Below are 17,132 nucleotides of genomic sequence, written 5' to 3'. Positions count from 1 at the left end.
CCACAAGTGGGTAGCGTACCTCTTGGTGAGAGATGGCTGACTGCTAGACATGCCTCTATGATGCACTAAAAGATATTTTGACCAGATGACAGGCTTTGAGAGGGGACTGAGAAAAGCAGGATAGGCCACATTTGGGACAAATAGCCCACCGTCTAAGATGACTGTCAACTAGATACAATTGCCGTTGTTTGCAGAGGTGTCACTAATGAGAAGCCTGGACTGTTACGTACAGGAACCAGGTTCTTGAGGTTCTTTGAGGTCCGTGAACTTTGTGATGAGCACTTCACATACACTGCCTGGCCCAAAAAAATAAGTTGCCACCAAAAAAAAAGGTCTCACGCGTTAATATTTAGTTGGATCGCCTTTAGCGTTGGTTGTGGCAAGCATTCACTGTGGCATTGATTTCGATAAGCTCCTTCAATGTCACAAGATTTTTTTAAAGAGGAAGATGGATGATCACAGGCCATCAAACCAAGCTTAAATGCTTGAATTTTTGCACCAGGAGTGGCATATCCAAAAGCAGTGTGTAAGACTGGTGGAGGAGAACATGCCAAGATGCATGACAACTGTGATTAAAACCAGGGTTATTCCGCCAAATATTGATTTCTGAACTTTAAAACTTTATGAATATGAACTTTTTCTGTGCATATATATATTGTGTTTCCTTAGTCCAAGACATTACAGTCCAATGAAGTGATGCTTTTACCTCGTCTCGGTTAGGAGCCTCAAGTGGTGCTGTAGCCGCCACAGCCAGAAGTTTAATGGGAGTAGTGGTATCACTAAATACATCAGACACCTCTTGGGTCATCGCTTCTTGCATCTTTGCTTTCAAATCCTAAATCAAACAAACAAAAATAGATACATAAATATAAAATAGCTTTATGTATTAGATATTAAAAAATGGTTGAAAGTTACATGGGGAACAACAGTTCCACCAAGAACCAGAAGATGGTGCTGCTGGATCACAAACTAAAATTTAATAAAGAACCATTTAGGACTGGTTTGTTCCAATGAGATGTGAATTGAAAGCAGCCACACTGGCCACCGACATAAAACCTTAAATACTAAATATTTAATCAAGGTTTAGGCTTAATAATTTTTCTTCTACTAGCAACTAGCTTGGCTTTGCAATTACTACTGCACAAATTACACACGTTTTATTACATCACTATGCATTTCCTCATTATTTATACTCAATTCATCTGTAGGTCTCAATTTCAGCATCTTACTTTGAGGGAATCCAGGAGCTGAGCAGCTACAGCTCGAGCCTGAGGACTCTCTCCCTCTCCCCGAGCCGCCAGGTCAGCCAGCTGCATCATCAGCTGCTCTGCTCGCTCACACTTCGCCAGCAGCTCCTGCCTGTACGGCCCTGGCAGAGAGTTGGCCAGCCTGCGGCCCTCAGCGATCAGCCCACGGATAGCAGCCTGGCCTGGGTACACAGAGACAGCCAGAGAGAGAGAGACACAAAGAGAGAGAGAGATACATGTAGTGTCAGTACATTCATATAGTATTATTAAATTATGTGACTTAGCACCTACAGTATACTACTCAACTAAACTGGCATATATGGTAAAGTTGGTAAGTTAGTATCTGCTCGCTCAAGTGAGACAAGTAGGGACTAAATTGTGATGTTTGAACCTTGCAGAGTGATGATTGGTCAGAGAAAATCATCATTGGAAGCAATGCAATACAGACTTCCTGCACAAACCAGCCACCATTTGATCGTGTTTGTTTTTACCAGACTCACAACAATAGGAGCTCATAAAATGACGTCCTTAAAATTGCATTCTTCCTTACATCGTTTGAAGTGGTACAAAGTAGGGGTGTATCATATTGTTTTATATGCATGCACTAAATATCTATGAACCTATATCTCACATAACGCCAAGAATATCATTATCACAAAAATTCCTTAAATATTGAGAATTTATATTAAATTAGTGGATGACATTTCAAGCAGAGGTGCAACTCTTGTTATGTAAAACCAACCTGGTAAAAAACAAGTAGAGTCAAGTGGTGTTGGTACCATGCAGATGAAAAGTGCTAGTGCAGGACCAGCAGGACTTTTACAATGTTTTGGAGTGTATAAACTGAACTCTATTAAAACTAATATTGCACACTTAAAACAATAGTCCTTGAACTGTTCTTGGTTAGAACACTGGAGCTTTACAAAAAAAAAATAGTAATATGCTGAGAACCTTATCTTTCCGCTAATGTTCTTTATAATTTGACAGTTGAAAGAACCTCAGCAAAAGGTCAATGTTCTATACCCTAGTTTTCCTAGAACTGCACATCTGAACCTAGAACAATTTAGGAACCTTAGATTAAGATGGTATGTCTCATAGGGTTAAAGATAATTTAGCATCTATAAGATGCTAAAGAATGGAAATTCTTAACTGCTTGTAAAATCACAAGTCAGAAAAGTTGGGGCAGTGTTAGGCTTTTTTAGCTGTTGTACCAAATCTTGATTACATCCAGCCGATGCCATCACCTGTGTGAAATCACATTCATTACTAGCCTTAAATTTTTGGGGAATGTGTTGTCTTATTTTTTTCTTATTTAGGGTTGTATATAATATTTCTCTGACGGCCATCTTTGCAGAAAAAAACTAAGCCCCTCTGAAACAACTGGCAGTTTCACAGTTTTATCCTTCTAGCCACTTCAAAATGAATTCGACTTTCAAACAGAAGGAGCGTGTGTATAAACAGAAGGGCACTGGAAGTGAAGGCTGATTGAAGTTACATAATCGTCCTTAGCACCTCTATAATTATACAGCACTGAGGGTTGAGGGTTCCTCCATGGTTAACATACAGGAGGGTCAAGCAGTCATGTAGTTGGCTATGAATAGAACGTATGGCAGCTCTTCGCCGTTTAAAGAATTGTTGGGGTTGAAACTCCTCCATTCAGCAGGGACTAAAAAAAATAACCACCCATCATCATCTGTTTATTTCCCTGCCCAACAGAAAGCTCCATAGAACAAAGTGGCGGGGATGGGTTACACACAGACCAAAAACCTGATACGCCAGTGCAGTGTTGTCCTCTGGGGCATGTAAATAGCCTCAGATGATTGGTCTTTCATTATGGTCCAGCTGGCCAACCATTACACACATAAACACACATGCACACACACACACACGCGCTCACACACCAGATACCAAAGCACTATTATATGGACCCAGAATAGCCATGTTTCAATACCATCATGAAAACAGGCTTTCCAGTTCCAGTTTATTACCTGTCCAATCTAATCTATATGGGTAAGTTAATTATTGAAATATACTATACTGCAAAATCAAATGTTAATTTTGACCTCAACAAAGTAAAAAAACAAACAAAAAAAACAATAGCCAACAACACACAGCAACCAAATAATATGGTATGTATTAATGATAAACAGTGTCAATATCAGACAGTGGTCTGTTTCAGACCCGAAGGCGACTATCTGATGGATATTTTGGCTTGAACATCATTTTAAATGAGTTGAATTCCACTTAAATTTACACTGATATGTCAGATAGAATTAGTACTCTGTCCCATGACTTTTGCCAGGTTCCATGGAAGCTGAAGGACACTGCACTCTGCAGTACAACATGTGCAGTGGATGTGATTTTGGACAGATGCTGTCATTTGTCTGTTCGCATGGATAATTCAAGCCAGATACCACAGGTCACAATTATTACCACCCACAGAGCTGTCCACTGTGTATGGTAATGCCTTAAAATAATGTACTGGTACCTGTATTCCTGGTACACATGTGATACTTTGGACCAAGGAACAATACACAACTGCAAAAAAAAAACAAAAAAAACTGCCCCATCCATCTGGCACCCACTTTCCGACCTTTAATATAAAACGCTTGACAGGGTTTCTTTTCAAGCACAAGATAACACCCCCAATTTACAGTATACAGGTGTAAGCATTTCCATGCTGTCCTGAGGTAACATTTCGTGATCAATTTACGTAATGATATGCCATGGTGTGGTGTGAAATCATGTCATTTCAATCATTTTCAAGATGCAAGAAAAAAAACTCCCGTCAGACCAAGAGAAAGAAACCATGAGAGGAACCCATCCATCTCTGGCAAATATTAACAATGTAATATTTATAATTCTGCAGAAATTTTCATACATACATATCCTCTACTTATAAACCCAGTTTGATAGACCTTAAAAGACATTTAATACTAGAGCTCACCCACTCCACGATCGTCCACACTGGGGTTGTTAATCCAGCGCATGGCCTGCTCCATCTTGCCCTCCAGAGTCACAGCAGCCTTGGCCGGTCGCATGTTGGCCACAGCGCGGTTAGTCTTGGCTTGCAGGTTCTGTAGAGCGGTTCCAATCTGTTTGGCCAGTGCCCTCGCTTCAGGAGTATCACCTTTACCCCTGAGAATCAGACAGCTCAATTTTGGAACAACTGTTGGGCAGTCTGGTTAGGCTTTACCATATGAGCATGTCTGTAATTCTATAATCACATAATATAGTCTTCTGTTTCTCTGCATATTTTATTATCCTCTTTTTACCCTGTTTTTCAATGCTTAGGACCCTCTATGACCACCACAGAGCAGGTATTATTTGGGTGGTGGGTCATTCTGGTGGTGTGTTAGTAAGTAGTAATGTGTTATTATAGAAGTACAAGTGCTCCTACAGTCATATGAAAAAGTTTGGGCACCCCTATTATTAGTTATTTTTAGTTCTAAATATTTGGGTGTTTGCAAAAGTCATTTCAGTTTGATATATCTAATAACTAATGGACACAGTAATATTTCAGGACTGAAATGAGGTTTATTGTACTAACAGAAAATGTGCAATATGCATTAAACCAAAATTTGACCGGTGCAAAAGTATGGGCACCCTTATCATTTTATTGATTTGAATACTCCTACTTTTTACTGACTTACTGAAGCACAAAATTGGTTTGGTAACCTTATTGAGCTTTGAACTTCATAGCCAGGTGTATCTAATCATGAGAAAAGGTATTTAAGGTGGCCAATTGCAAGTTGTTTTCCTATTTGAATCTCCTCTGCAGAGTGGGCTCATCAAAACAACTCTCCAATTATCTAAAATAATGGGTGTGGAAACAAGAAGATGGTCCTAATGTGATGCTTAATCAGGGTACATATCCCCAACACACAATGACTTTGCATACTTTTGCAGATACAGTACACACAGTTAAAAAACAATTGACATCAAAGAACCCTCACTCGAATAAAACTTGAGCCATTCTGAGAAGTTCTGAATTAGTGTTAGAATACGTACTGCCTGCGAAGTTCCATAAGCTTTGCAGTGAGTCCAGCAATTTCACCGATCGAGCGCAGAATGTCATCTCTCTCCTTGGGGTCCTCACACAGGTCAGCAATACGTTTAGCCTCAGCCAGCAGAGCTCGAATGTTCTCCTCTCCTTCCGGACCCCCATGAGGATCAGCCAGCCAGCTCTGAACAAACAACACAGACTGCTCACAATCCAGCAGTCTAAACAGATCATCATCTCAGCACTGCAACAGGTGTCCTACAGTATACAGAACATTCTCATATGGAGCCTTAAAAATCAGACATGCCTGGATCTGTACATCACTGATTACTCTTATATTAAAGCTATGATATGATTTATTCAGATTTGTTATATTTTTTATTGTTTTGTTTTTGATTATTTTGGTAAAACACCAGTGGTAAGATTTTATGTTCAATTATTACATTTGAAAATACACCCGTCTACAGAGGCCCCAAGGTGACATCATGTTTACAAAAAATAATGCATGGCCACAACTTATTAAGGCATGGGAATGAGATCCTAATGCGTGGCCACAACTTATTAAGGCATGGGAATGAGATCCCAATGCTTGGTCACAACTTATTAAGGCATGGGAACGAGATCCTAATGCGCAGGAAGAAGCTAATTAAGGCATGTTAATGAGATAATTAAGTTGTGGCCATGACTTATAAAGACCTCTCTTGCAGTCTCTTGCAGTGAGACATGGCCTAATTCATTAAAAGACACTCAAGACACTTGATTCTCATACTAAAAGCTTACTTGTGCACAACCCCTGAGAGCTGCTTGCTTTGTTATCTGTGAAACAAAAGCACCTTGTGGCCACGCCTTAATGGCTATGATTTAATTAACTGGTTCTCACGCATTATTAAGTCGTGTCCACGCCTTAATTATCTCATCCCTTTCCTACTCATTAGTATCCTGTTCCCACGCATTAATAAGTTGTGGCCATACATTATACATTATACATTATAACCTGATGTCACCTTAGGGGCTCCGTACTTATCATTAAAGTAATAGTTGCAAAAATAGTTACTGTCACGCCATACTGCTCTCCTTCCATACTCCTGAACTCCACTTCACAAAAACCCACTAGCAATGACGTCACCGTCAGCCGCTCACCTTCGTCCAATCAACGCTCCCCCCTTCAGAGTCACCTGTATTCTAGGAAGTTCCAGTTCTATGTAATTCTCTGTTTTGTATATAAGCTTTCAGTTAGCATCTGTACTTTGCGAGGTACTGTCGACTTATGTTGCGTACTGAGCGTTTTTCCAAACCTTTTTCTGTCTGCCCTTTTGTTATGACACATTTTTCTGTATCACGGATTTTGCCTTTTGTCTCTGCCCTTATCCGATTTGTTGCATTAATGGACTGTCTCTCAGGCTTCGGATATTGAACTGTTTTCACTACTACGTCTCCTGTATTCAGTGTGAGTGTTGTTCATCCTGTCATCTGGCTATATTATCCTGTTTACAACTCTGTAAATAAACCAGTCTTTACCTTTTTGCTCGGCAAGTATCACTCCTATCTGTCTGGCGTTACAGTTACACCCCAGAAGAAAGTGTCAGGTATCAAAAAAAGTTATTCAATAAGTAGATAAAGGCTACTAGGAATATCATGAATAAAATACAAGAATAAAATTTTGGACTGATATGGACAATATTCTGTACACATACAGAAGTAGGGTGGATGAGCATGAAGTTCTAGAGGTTTCATAATTTGGTGAGGAGTATTGAGTATTGATAGTGCATCAAAAAGCATCCGATACATTTCAATCAAGGAACAGGTCTGGTGATGCAGCCGGCCATGGCAAAGAGCCAAGTTCTTGAGACTGCAGCAGTATGTGGGTGAACATTGTCCTGTTGGTAATGTACATTCTGTGTGTGTTCAGAAAAAGTTGGGCCAATGGTTGCAGGACCTGGTTAATTACACATTGGCTTGACAAACTGTTTGTAATGAAGACCAAAGGTGATCTGGCATCATGCGAAATTGCTCCCCAATTTTTGACACCTTGGCGCTTACTATGGTGCCTCCACACACAGATTTGCTGGTCATCTCCAGTCGAGATTTCTCACCACTTTTCATACCTGTCAGTTGATTCCTTCTGGGTTCAACAATGTATTTGATGATAAGTGTATTTATAATATTTATTTTAACCAAAAAATTAATGTTTAGTTTATTAACATTATATATTATATTATTAACATATTTTAATATACTCCACCATCCCAATATCAATACAGCTGAACTTTTGTTACTCTATGTTCATGTCCCCCTTGCATTCGCCCCTAATGAACAGAATGTACTAAAGTTTATTTCAGAATAACGAGAGGGTGGGAAGCTGCAAGCATTAATTAGAGGGAAAGAGCAGCATAAATCACATTATACTCATCTGCACCACTGTAGGCGTTCACTGCAGGGAGCAGTCTATCCTCTGTATCTAGTATCTGTATATTTCCTTCCCTCCCTCTCTTTGTGTTCACGTTGATGTATCTTCATCTTGCCATTTTTAGCCATATTGATATTCAGGAGGAAGAATGTTATATAATCCGTGTGCCGACTGCAGTTTTGAGCCCATGCTGTTTTTTCCGCTGTGGTTTGATGCGAGAACATCACAACAGGACGCCTCAGACATAAATCTCTACTGAATTCTGTCTCCCACCCTCCGGATGCTCGTAAGTCACAGAGCAGGCAAATTAAATAACATTTTATAATGGCCTGTCAGCTCTGATCTTCATTTGGTGGATGATCCGTCTGCAGGGATGAGCCCCTGTGTGTCTGCTGGGATGTGATTTAAATCTCTTTGTCTTGTGCAGTAGCTGACCAAGTAGCACAGACCACCCTTTCCCAAAACATATTCTGTGTGCATTACTGGTGAACAGAGTGAACTCTGACCTGTGCAGCATCTATTCTCTTGGCGATGGCCTGCTTGGCATTGGTCAGGATCTCCAGTTTGCGGGCAGCATTCTCCACTTTGCCCACAAGGATGTCCAGACCCTGAGCCACCTGCTGCGCCTTCTGCATGCCCATAGGCGTGGGTCCCTGACCTCTGGAACACAACACAGAAACAATGTGGGTCCCCTATTATACTACATTCACACATGTTTTTTTTCCTGGATAATTGAATCAGCATTGTTAGAATTGCAAAAAGCACCAAGATTTAAGGTAAGATTTAGGTTTTGAGTTGCTGTAAACGTCAGGGCTGAACTGAAGCTTACACTATGGTTAATGTGCTAATCTGAGGATAATGTCAAGGTTTTAGTAAATGTAAGGTTATGGGTTAGGTTTAAGGTTTGATCCTAGATTAACCCTTGTGTGGTGTTCGGGTCTGTGGGACCCGTTTTCATTTTTCATCAAATGATACAAAAAAAATATTTTTTCTAACTCAAACTCATTGGCATTGGCTCATTTTTTTGTGAAAAACATATATCAAAACACATTCAATAAACTCGATAAACACACTGTACACCCCCAACCCCTCCCCCCCCACGCACATTTATATTACATACAGTATGTTTGGCCAAGGGCTAATAAACATTGCTTCATTTGTAAATTTGGAACTAAACACATTTTCTACTCATATCTTGAGTTTAATTCATTTTCTTTTACATTTTATTAAAAAAACGAATAAAAAAAAGAGGAGCACTTTTTGAAAGAAATGTAACATAAGAAAGGTAAAGGGCAAATACTAACCATATAAGCTGTTTATATTGCTTGCAATTTAGGTGAAGCAAGCAAGTGTAAAGCATTTTAATACAAAATTGCTTAATTTTGCTGAAATTAATACAAGTAACAAAGTAAACGAGTAACAAAAATATGAACACCACACAAGGGTTAAGATTAAGAGTGAGTTGAAGTTTAAGTTGAAGTTTAAGGTAGTGTTTAGGTTTTGAGCTGAGGTTAAGGTCAAGGTTAGAGTATGTGGGTTAGTGTCAGGTTTGGAAATTAAAGTCCTAGACTGAGTTTAAGATCATGATAACAGTAAACGTTCAGTTGTTTTGAGCTAGCATTATCAGGAGGACTATAGTATGTGTTATGTTTAGGTAAGGTTTAGGTTTTGAGCTGAGATTAAGGTTAAAGTTTTGAGCTGAGGTCAAGAGGAGGATTGTAGAGTAAGGTCACTTACTTTAAGGGGAGGTCTAGACTTTAAGCTAAAGTTAAGTTAAGCTTAGGGAAAGTGTTTATGGTAATGGTTAGATTTTGAACTGAGGTAAGATCAGGTTTAAAGTAAGTGTTCGGTTTAAGGTGATGTTTAGGCTTTGAGGTTTAGGCTTAGGACCCTAACCCTAACCCTAACATTGAATCTAAAATTCACTCTAACCTTGATCTTAACCTCAACCTAAATATATAACTAAAACTCTCTCTAACCCTGACCAAAACCTTAGATTAAAACATTAATTGTCCCCTAAACATGAGCCTAACTTTGACTTCAGTTATTAAGCTACGTTTAAGATAGTGGTTTTATTTAAATTGGTGTTAGGTTTAGGGAGAGGTTTAGGTTTTGAGCTAAGGTTAAGGTCATGGTTAATGTGACTTATGTATAGACTAATGCTTGTTTTTTTGAGCTGAGGTTAAATTTGGAGCTTGAGGGAATTTTTTGTTATCAAGCTAAACGTAATCTTGGTATTAGATTGGAGTTAGTGTTAGGTTTAGGGTGAGGATTAAGTTATGAGCTGGGGTTAATTTCAGGGTTAGACTGAAGTTAAGGTCAGGGATAGTGTTTAGGATTAAGATTAGATTTAGGCTTTGAAATTAGGTTAAAGTCAGGGCAAGAGGGTAAATTCATTCTTAAATATACAACTTAGTGTTTCATTCAGAGATCCAATTAACTTTTTGATAGAGACAAATGTCAGATAATTATTTAGCAGATAATTAGTTACATGTTAAGTTAGGTTAAGCTGGCATCTAAATAAACAAATATTTTATAAAATTCTCTGTAACTGCACATTCTGAGCTAAACATTTGCCCTGACCCCTCACACTGCCACAGCGCCATGCGAGTGTGTGTATTTATGTGTGTGTAGGCAAAGGTATTTTTCTGGCATTTAGCTCCCGCCTCTGCTGGATGAACTGTGTGCAGGCAGTGGTCTGAAGCGATGGCTGATTAAGCAGTGCTCAGCCTTTAATCTGCTTTACCCCAGTCCCTCTAATGAAGCCAGGGCCTCCCTTCTGATCTCAGGGCTATCATTTTCACTTTCTGCAGCTCAGCCTCAACACACACAGACAGCACACAGCATCGCCCTCTGAAAATAACACTGCTCACACACCCAGTGCTTAAAGCCTGCCTAGAGTAAATCTAGATACAGTGTGTGATGTTGTGACTGTGTCTCTGATAGACATCTTTATGTTTAAAGCTTCACACAATGCCTGTTTAAAAAAAGACAACATACTGTGACTATGTCATGTTTTGTATAGAGAGTTCACTGAACATGTTTGCGTGTTATTTATAGAATGTAGGAATGCTAGGCTGTAAAGATATAAATACATATTGCAATATAGAATATTTTAAATGTTTCTAATAATAAGGATATGATTTTTCTGATATTTCAATATACAATACCACTCAAAATTTTGGACACACCATTCAATGTGTTTTCTTTTTTCACATGTGCACATTGATACGTGTTTAAATGTTGCCTTCTTTACCCACAACAAAGAACATGATATTTGAGAGACAACTCATAGCTTTATAAAGGGAAATAGATGTGTTTTGCTTGAGTGGAGAGTAAATAGCTTATCTAAAAAAATCTGATTTGGCACATTCACACAACCACGAAAAAATCAAATCTGGACCACGTTGAGCGAAAAAAAAAACAGATTTGGTAAAGGTTCAGCCTGGTAATGTGAACGTAGCCTAAGTAGAGTCACTTGGAAGAGTTTTCTCAATGTCTTGAAGGAGTTTCTGGATGTGCTGAACAATAGATGCTGCTTTTCCTTCACTCTGTGAAGCTCCAGCTCATCCTAAATCACCATCTTATTTTATCAGGTTTAGATCACTGGATTGTGGAGACCAAACATTTTCTTTGTTTAGTATGCAATTTCATATGTGTCCCTTAATTGTTTACATATTTGTAATATTAATCACAATACAGTGTAGAAAATAAATGAAATAAATAAAAACGAAATAAAAAAGAAATAAAGAAAAACACTACATCAGAAGGTATATCCCAATATTTGACTGGTCTTGTACATTATGTACAGCATCTGTCACAGATTGATGTTCATAACAGGACTCATTAGATCAGTTTCTCTGATTTTGCTATTTATAGATTTATGTTTGAGTAAAATTAACATTGTTGTTTTATTCTATAAACTACAAACAACATTTCTTTCAAATTCATTTCCATTCCATTTCTTCCTGCAAATATTTGCAGAAAATGAGAAATGGCTGAAATAACAAAAAAGATGCGGAGCTTTCAGACCTCAAATAATGCAAAAAAAAACAAGCTATATTCATAAAGTGTTTAAAGTTCAGAAATCAATATTTGGTAAAATAACCCTGGTTTTAATCACAGTTTTAATGCATGTTTGGCATTTTCTACTCCACCAGTCTTACACACTGCTTTTGGATAACTTTATGCCACACCTGGTGCAAGAACTCAAGCAGTCCAGCTTGGTTTGATGGCTTGTGATCATCCATCTTCCTATTGATTATATTCCAGAGGTTTTCAATTTGGTGAAATCAAAGAAACTCATCATTTTTAAGTGGTCTCCAGAGCTGTACATCAAGAAATACATTGTGATACAAATATTTGGCCATATCGTCCAGCCCCAGCTGTAAATGTCAACAAACTCAGATTAAGCGGGTAGTCTGCATTCTGCATTCAGTTCCAAACTGCTATCTGATCACTCAGTCCGTGTGCAAGGACGTCTCTGTATGGGAGGCCTTACCTGGCACGTATGTCCGACACCTGATCCGTCATCTGGCCCAAAGTCTTGGCCGTTCCCAGGATCTCCCTCCGCTCCTTCCCAGCACACAGCTCACCCACTTTACCCGCCTCATCCAGAATCTGACGCACAGCGTGTTCACCTGGAGTCCCTATACAAACACATCAACAGCACATTTATATATTCATATGCACTGATTGACTCAGATTTACTGTACAGACTTATCAAATTGATGACCCTGTATTCAGTTGAATTTAATATGTCTGCAAATATGGATCTTAATATAATAAACAAATGATCATTACAGGGTTCTTGCGAGTTTTAGTGAGATAAATTTAAACCATTCTGAATGAAATTTTAGACCAGAGTTTTCCTTTTTAGCATTAATCTCAGCTTCAAACTGTGTGGTTGCTTGAGCCCACAGAGGCTTTTTGTCCACAGAGGACCTGGATGATCCTCCTGCATGGTTTGCAGTGAGCTTTATATCAATTACTGGGAATTGTCTACAACCAACCTTGAAAATCACTGTTGTAAATCCAATTCTGATTGAAAACAACTTTCCCATGTTTTCCCACTATAAGCAGATGAATTAACTCTAGAGGTGTTACTTTGGTGACTGAGGAAAGTTTGTATCCACGAACATATTTGGTTGGCAGGTAGTGGACAAACAGGACTGTTTCCTGCCTGCAGTTATCATGGGATTTGTAGTTTAATCACCACAAACCAACACCTATATCCCCCTAGAGACAAAGAGAACTAACTTCCAAATAGACTACACTTTTAGAGAATTAATAAAAAAAAGGATTGAGTAAATTCAATTTGAGACATTGGATGAAAAGTCTTTTGAATTTTAGACATTTTAAATAATTTTATTTCAAATTTTTCCCATTTTCTCCCCAATTTACACGGCCAATTACCCAACCCATTCATTAGGCCATCGTTTCTTTTCGAGCTGCTGCTGATGCAGCATTGCCAAGCAGCCCGTGCGCTCGGAGGAAAGAGCAGCGACTCGGTTCCTGCACATCAGCTCACAGACGCCCTGTGCTGCAGACATCACCCTAGGAGTGATGTGGGGAGAGAGCGCCATCTAGCCACCCGGAGGGAGCAGGGCCAATTTGGCGCCCTCTGAGCTCCGGCAGCTTGATGGCAAGGCTGCATGAGTGGGGGTTCGAACCTGCGACCTGCTCATAGAGGCAGCGCTTTAGACCCCTGGACCAATTGGTGCCCCCGAATTTCAGACATTTTAAGACTTGTTTAGCCCTCACATGAACCCTGCAGATTGTTTACATTAAGTGGGTTCAATGTAAAACAAATCAAAAGGTGGTCTTACATAAAAATACAAAAGCTTATGTGGTTCCCATATCAAGGAAGTCACTAGGCAATTCCTACATGCTCAATAGTGTGACTCTTTTGCTAGGTGGCTGAAATTGTGTTGACATGTGGTTGCTCTGATGTTCTATTGCTGTTCCTCTATGGCTGTTACTATTGGAGTTACTATATGACTCTTACTAATAGTTTGGAAGGGGGTTGAAATGGTATTTATTGGCAGTTCCTATGATGTTGTGCCCTGGTGGTTGACCAGGTGTTACAAGTGTATCTGTACATAGTGTAATTTTTGCATTCTATTTATTCTGCCAAAAACATCAGTTACTGTAAACTGTATGTCCAATAAAAAAAAGATGTATAGCACCCCTAATTAACTGTTTATTCTATGTCTATCTCTCCCACAAAGCCCTAGTCAGTCCCTCTTTCCATTTTTAGGAACAGATAAAGGTTTTTTGTGTTGGCATGCTTGGTTACCTGGTAGGCCATTGGGATCTTTAAGCCAGCCTTTAGCTAGATTCATCTTTGACTCGATCAGTGCCAGAGCTCTCTTCATTGCCTCAGTGTCCTTCAGAGAGAGAAAAGGACAGAGTAGAGAAAGAGAGATGGAGGTAGATGGATAGAGAGAGAGAGAGAGAGAGAGAGAGAGAGAGAGAGGGAGAGTTGGAGTAGAGGTGGAATAGAGGAATGAGGAATAAAACAAGAGTATAAAACTAAATATCTGAAGGATGCTGTATCAGTAGAGGTGAACTGCAGTCAGACCTTGGCTGGTTGTTACTATTATAAAGTGGATCATGTGTGTGAGTATGTTTCACTCATGGGAAAGAGAATGCTGACGGGAGGGGCTTTACAGTGCTAGGTGACCCTCACAGACTGAAGGACAGACAGGTAGCTTTTTTTCTCAATCTCTCTCTCTCTCTCTCTCTCTCTCTCTCTCTCTCTCACACACACACACACACACACACACACACAGGTGGAGGGGGCCACATAATCACCACTTCACACTCCGTTGCACCCACTCACAGGTTTGGAGGAAATTTCGAGTCAGTCTGGCTCACTGCCTCTGGCTCTGTAGATCCTGCTGCACTGAACAGTCTGAAGCAGCATTAGTGCACAGGGATGTGCAGAGATTTCACCTAAAGCAGTTCAATTTGTCATCGGACAGCTGAACACCTTAGAAAGAGTACACTAATTGCTAATACTGTTCCATTAGTTAAAGGAACTCTCTTGAACTCCCAGGCCTGAGACACATGTACCTATACCCCAGCTACCCAGTATAATATGGCAACTGGTCTAAGCCATATGTGCCAAAACGTTGTTCAGTGATTACAATATGGCAATCAGCCCAAGCCAGTATATCGTCGCTGTCCAATGAAAAACACTTATCTCCAAAACAGCAACTTTACAGAAGAGAGAAAAAACCTTGTAAACTTTCAATGGAAGTCAATGTAAAAAGAGTTTATTTCAGGTCATTTAAAAGAGTTTCTATTGGTCCATTCATCAAGAAATTTGTGTAAGGGTAAGGGACAGTTTGTATGTTCAAATTATGTAGTAAACTAAAAATCGACAGAAATGGAGATAAGTGTTTTTCATTGGACAGCGACGATATGCAAACACCTCTTTTAGCGGTTTTAATACAGCAAATGTCCTGATCCACATGTGACAACAACCAGCAGAGTATAAAATAAGATTCGACTCAAGCTGCACCTATATTGTGATATACAATTCTATAAAAGTCTGCGCTTAGCACCAACTTTTGATAAATTCATCTATCCCTGTAAAATTTCCTAAACATGCAGTTCAGAAATGTGCTCCTCACCATACAACATCTTACTCAGCACCCACCTGCATCCACCACAGAGCTACACACACAGCTCAGCTAGCTACCCTTTACTGTACATCAGCTCAAGGATGAGGATGCTCTGTTTCCTGCAACGTCTGATCTAGTATCTACTCTAGTATAGTTTTAAAGCAAACTGCTACAGCAGAAAGGTGTGATGCAGCGAGTCAGACCACACAGATGAACCTTTATCTGTGTCTTCAGCAAAAAGGAACTTCATCCACCCACTCTATCTCCTGCACCTCCTTTCTCCTGTATCCAGTAACAGCTGCAGTCAAAGCCACAAGAGAGATGAGATCAGATTATTCGGGAGCTGATGAGTCATTTCCGTTGGTCTGCGTTATTAGCTGGAGTCAGCGAGGAGTTGGGTTGCATTCGGGAACCACACAGTCCAGCATGATGTCTTATTAGGCATTAATCCCAAAACACTTCTGAATCACATCTGCTTCAGTAACACCACCACCGGCATCTGCAGCCAGGCATACTATACACTCTAAACAGGGAAGCTCAGGAGCTAACGAGCAAGACTCCCACAATTTGTAGGGAAATTTGATGTGTAGTATGTGTTCAATCAACCATCAATAGTTGCTCAGGACAGACATACACAAATACACTATCTATACATGTTAAAACGATTGTGGACACCTTTTTCTTATGTATGCACTGAGATATTTCAAAGTACTGATTGCCTATAGAGAAGCACAGCCAATAGAATAAGACTCTCTGGAGCAGGTTAACATGATCCTATTGGCAACATGCCTAAGTCCAGACATTGGTTAGAAGGGTATAAATCCCACCAGAAGTGAGCTATTGTGCATTGGGACTGTGTTCTCTGGAATGACGGTGCTTCATCCACTACCTTTGAGTTGAGATAGGCAGTTGGTTGTGATGTGAGGTCACAATCAAATTCCTCACAGCAATATTCCAAAATCTAGAAGAAACCCATACAAATGGCACCATAACCTCTATTTTTAATGCCCTTGATTCCAATACATGAGTGTCCCAATACTTTTGTCCATATATAGTGTACGTATCAGTGTCTAAACCAAGCTGAACAGCGTGGGGTTCAGAAGAGGGCAGCTGATAAATTTTTAATGATGTGATCACTCCCTGAATATGCAATGAGCTTCTGCAACAACCTGAAGATGACACACATTTCCCAGGTACAGACAGTAGTGTGTGAGTAAAACACAAATAACACATCCAGTCAAGTGCACAGACTGTAACCTGAGCAGATGGACACTGAGGCAGGTAGGAAAGTGAATGAAATGTTAAACTGTCTGAAGTTTCCACTCCACATCTACAGTTACTCACATACTGACAGATAACGTACCAGAGTGTGTTTAATACACAGTGCTGTTTATCTGACAAAAGTTAGGGACCATTATCAGTAATTTATTTCTTTTTCAGTCAAAATAGCCATTACATAAACCTTACATTATGAGACCAAGGAAGACAAAGTCTCCACAGCAAGAAACATGATAATTTAACAAAAATCTTTTTTTTTTTTTTACTGTAACATGTTTTAACCATGTAACTGTATTTTTCAGACTTTAAGGCATACTATCAGTGAATGTCTATTTTCTGGTCTATTTTCATACATAAGGTACACCACATAATAAGGCGCATTTTAAGAGCCAATAGCAAGGAACAAAGGTGATTGCCATGTTTCCCTTCTAATTCAGTAAACAAAAGATTTCCAATATTTTCAACAGCACGGTTGACAACGGCACGGTTAGCCGTAATTAGCAGCAACACTAGCCGTGGTTAGCAGCGCTTAGCGCTAGTAAATGCTGCCCGACAGCACTAGACCG

The 17,132-nt window shown here is 39.6% G+C and overlaps 1 protein-coding gene across 4 annotated transcripts in view; it reads right to left on the bottom strand.

Moving 5' to 3' along the window:
• The window catches only part of vcla (vinculin a), a 66,373-nt gene that overhangs the window by 11,934 nt on the left and 37,307 nt on the right, over positions 1-17,132 (bottom strand). For 2 of the 4 annotated variants that reach the window (XM_022684671.2, XM_022684673.2), the window contains exons 7-13: positions 13,956-14,049; positions 12,159-12,306; positions 8,164-8,317; positions 5,259-5,434; positions 4,195-4,385; positions 1,230-1,429; positions 707-835 (exon numbers count right to left, since the gene is read on the bottom strand). In XM_022684671.2, the coding sequence (XP_022540392.2) occupies positions 707-835; positions 1,230-1,429; positions 4,195-4,385; positions 5,259-5,434; positions 8,164-8,317; positions 12,159-12,306; positions 13,956-14,049 (1,092 nt within the window). The remainder of the gene's footprint in view (positions 1-706; positions 836-1,229; positions 1,430-4,194; positions 4,386-5,258; positions 5,435-8,163; positions 8,318-12,158; positions 12,307-13,955; positions 14,050-17,132) is intronic. The other 2 variants (XM_022684672.2, XM_022684674.2) reach the window with 1 other exon arrangement.

Source organism: Astyanax mexicanus, chromosome 7, assembly GCF_023375975.1.
Source record: "Astyanax mexicanus isolate ESR-SI-001 chromosome 7, AstMex3_surface, whole genome shotgun sequence".
In the NCBI taxonomy this organism is placed as follows: Eukaryota; Metazoa; Chordata; class Actinopteri; order Characiformes; family Acestrorhamphidae; genus Astyanax; species Astyanax mexicanus.
This window is presented reverse-complemented; position numbering and strand designations above follow the sequence as displayed.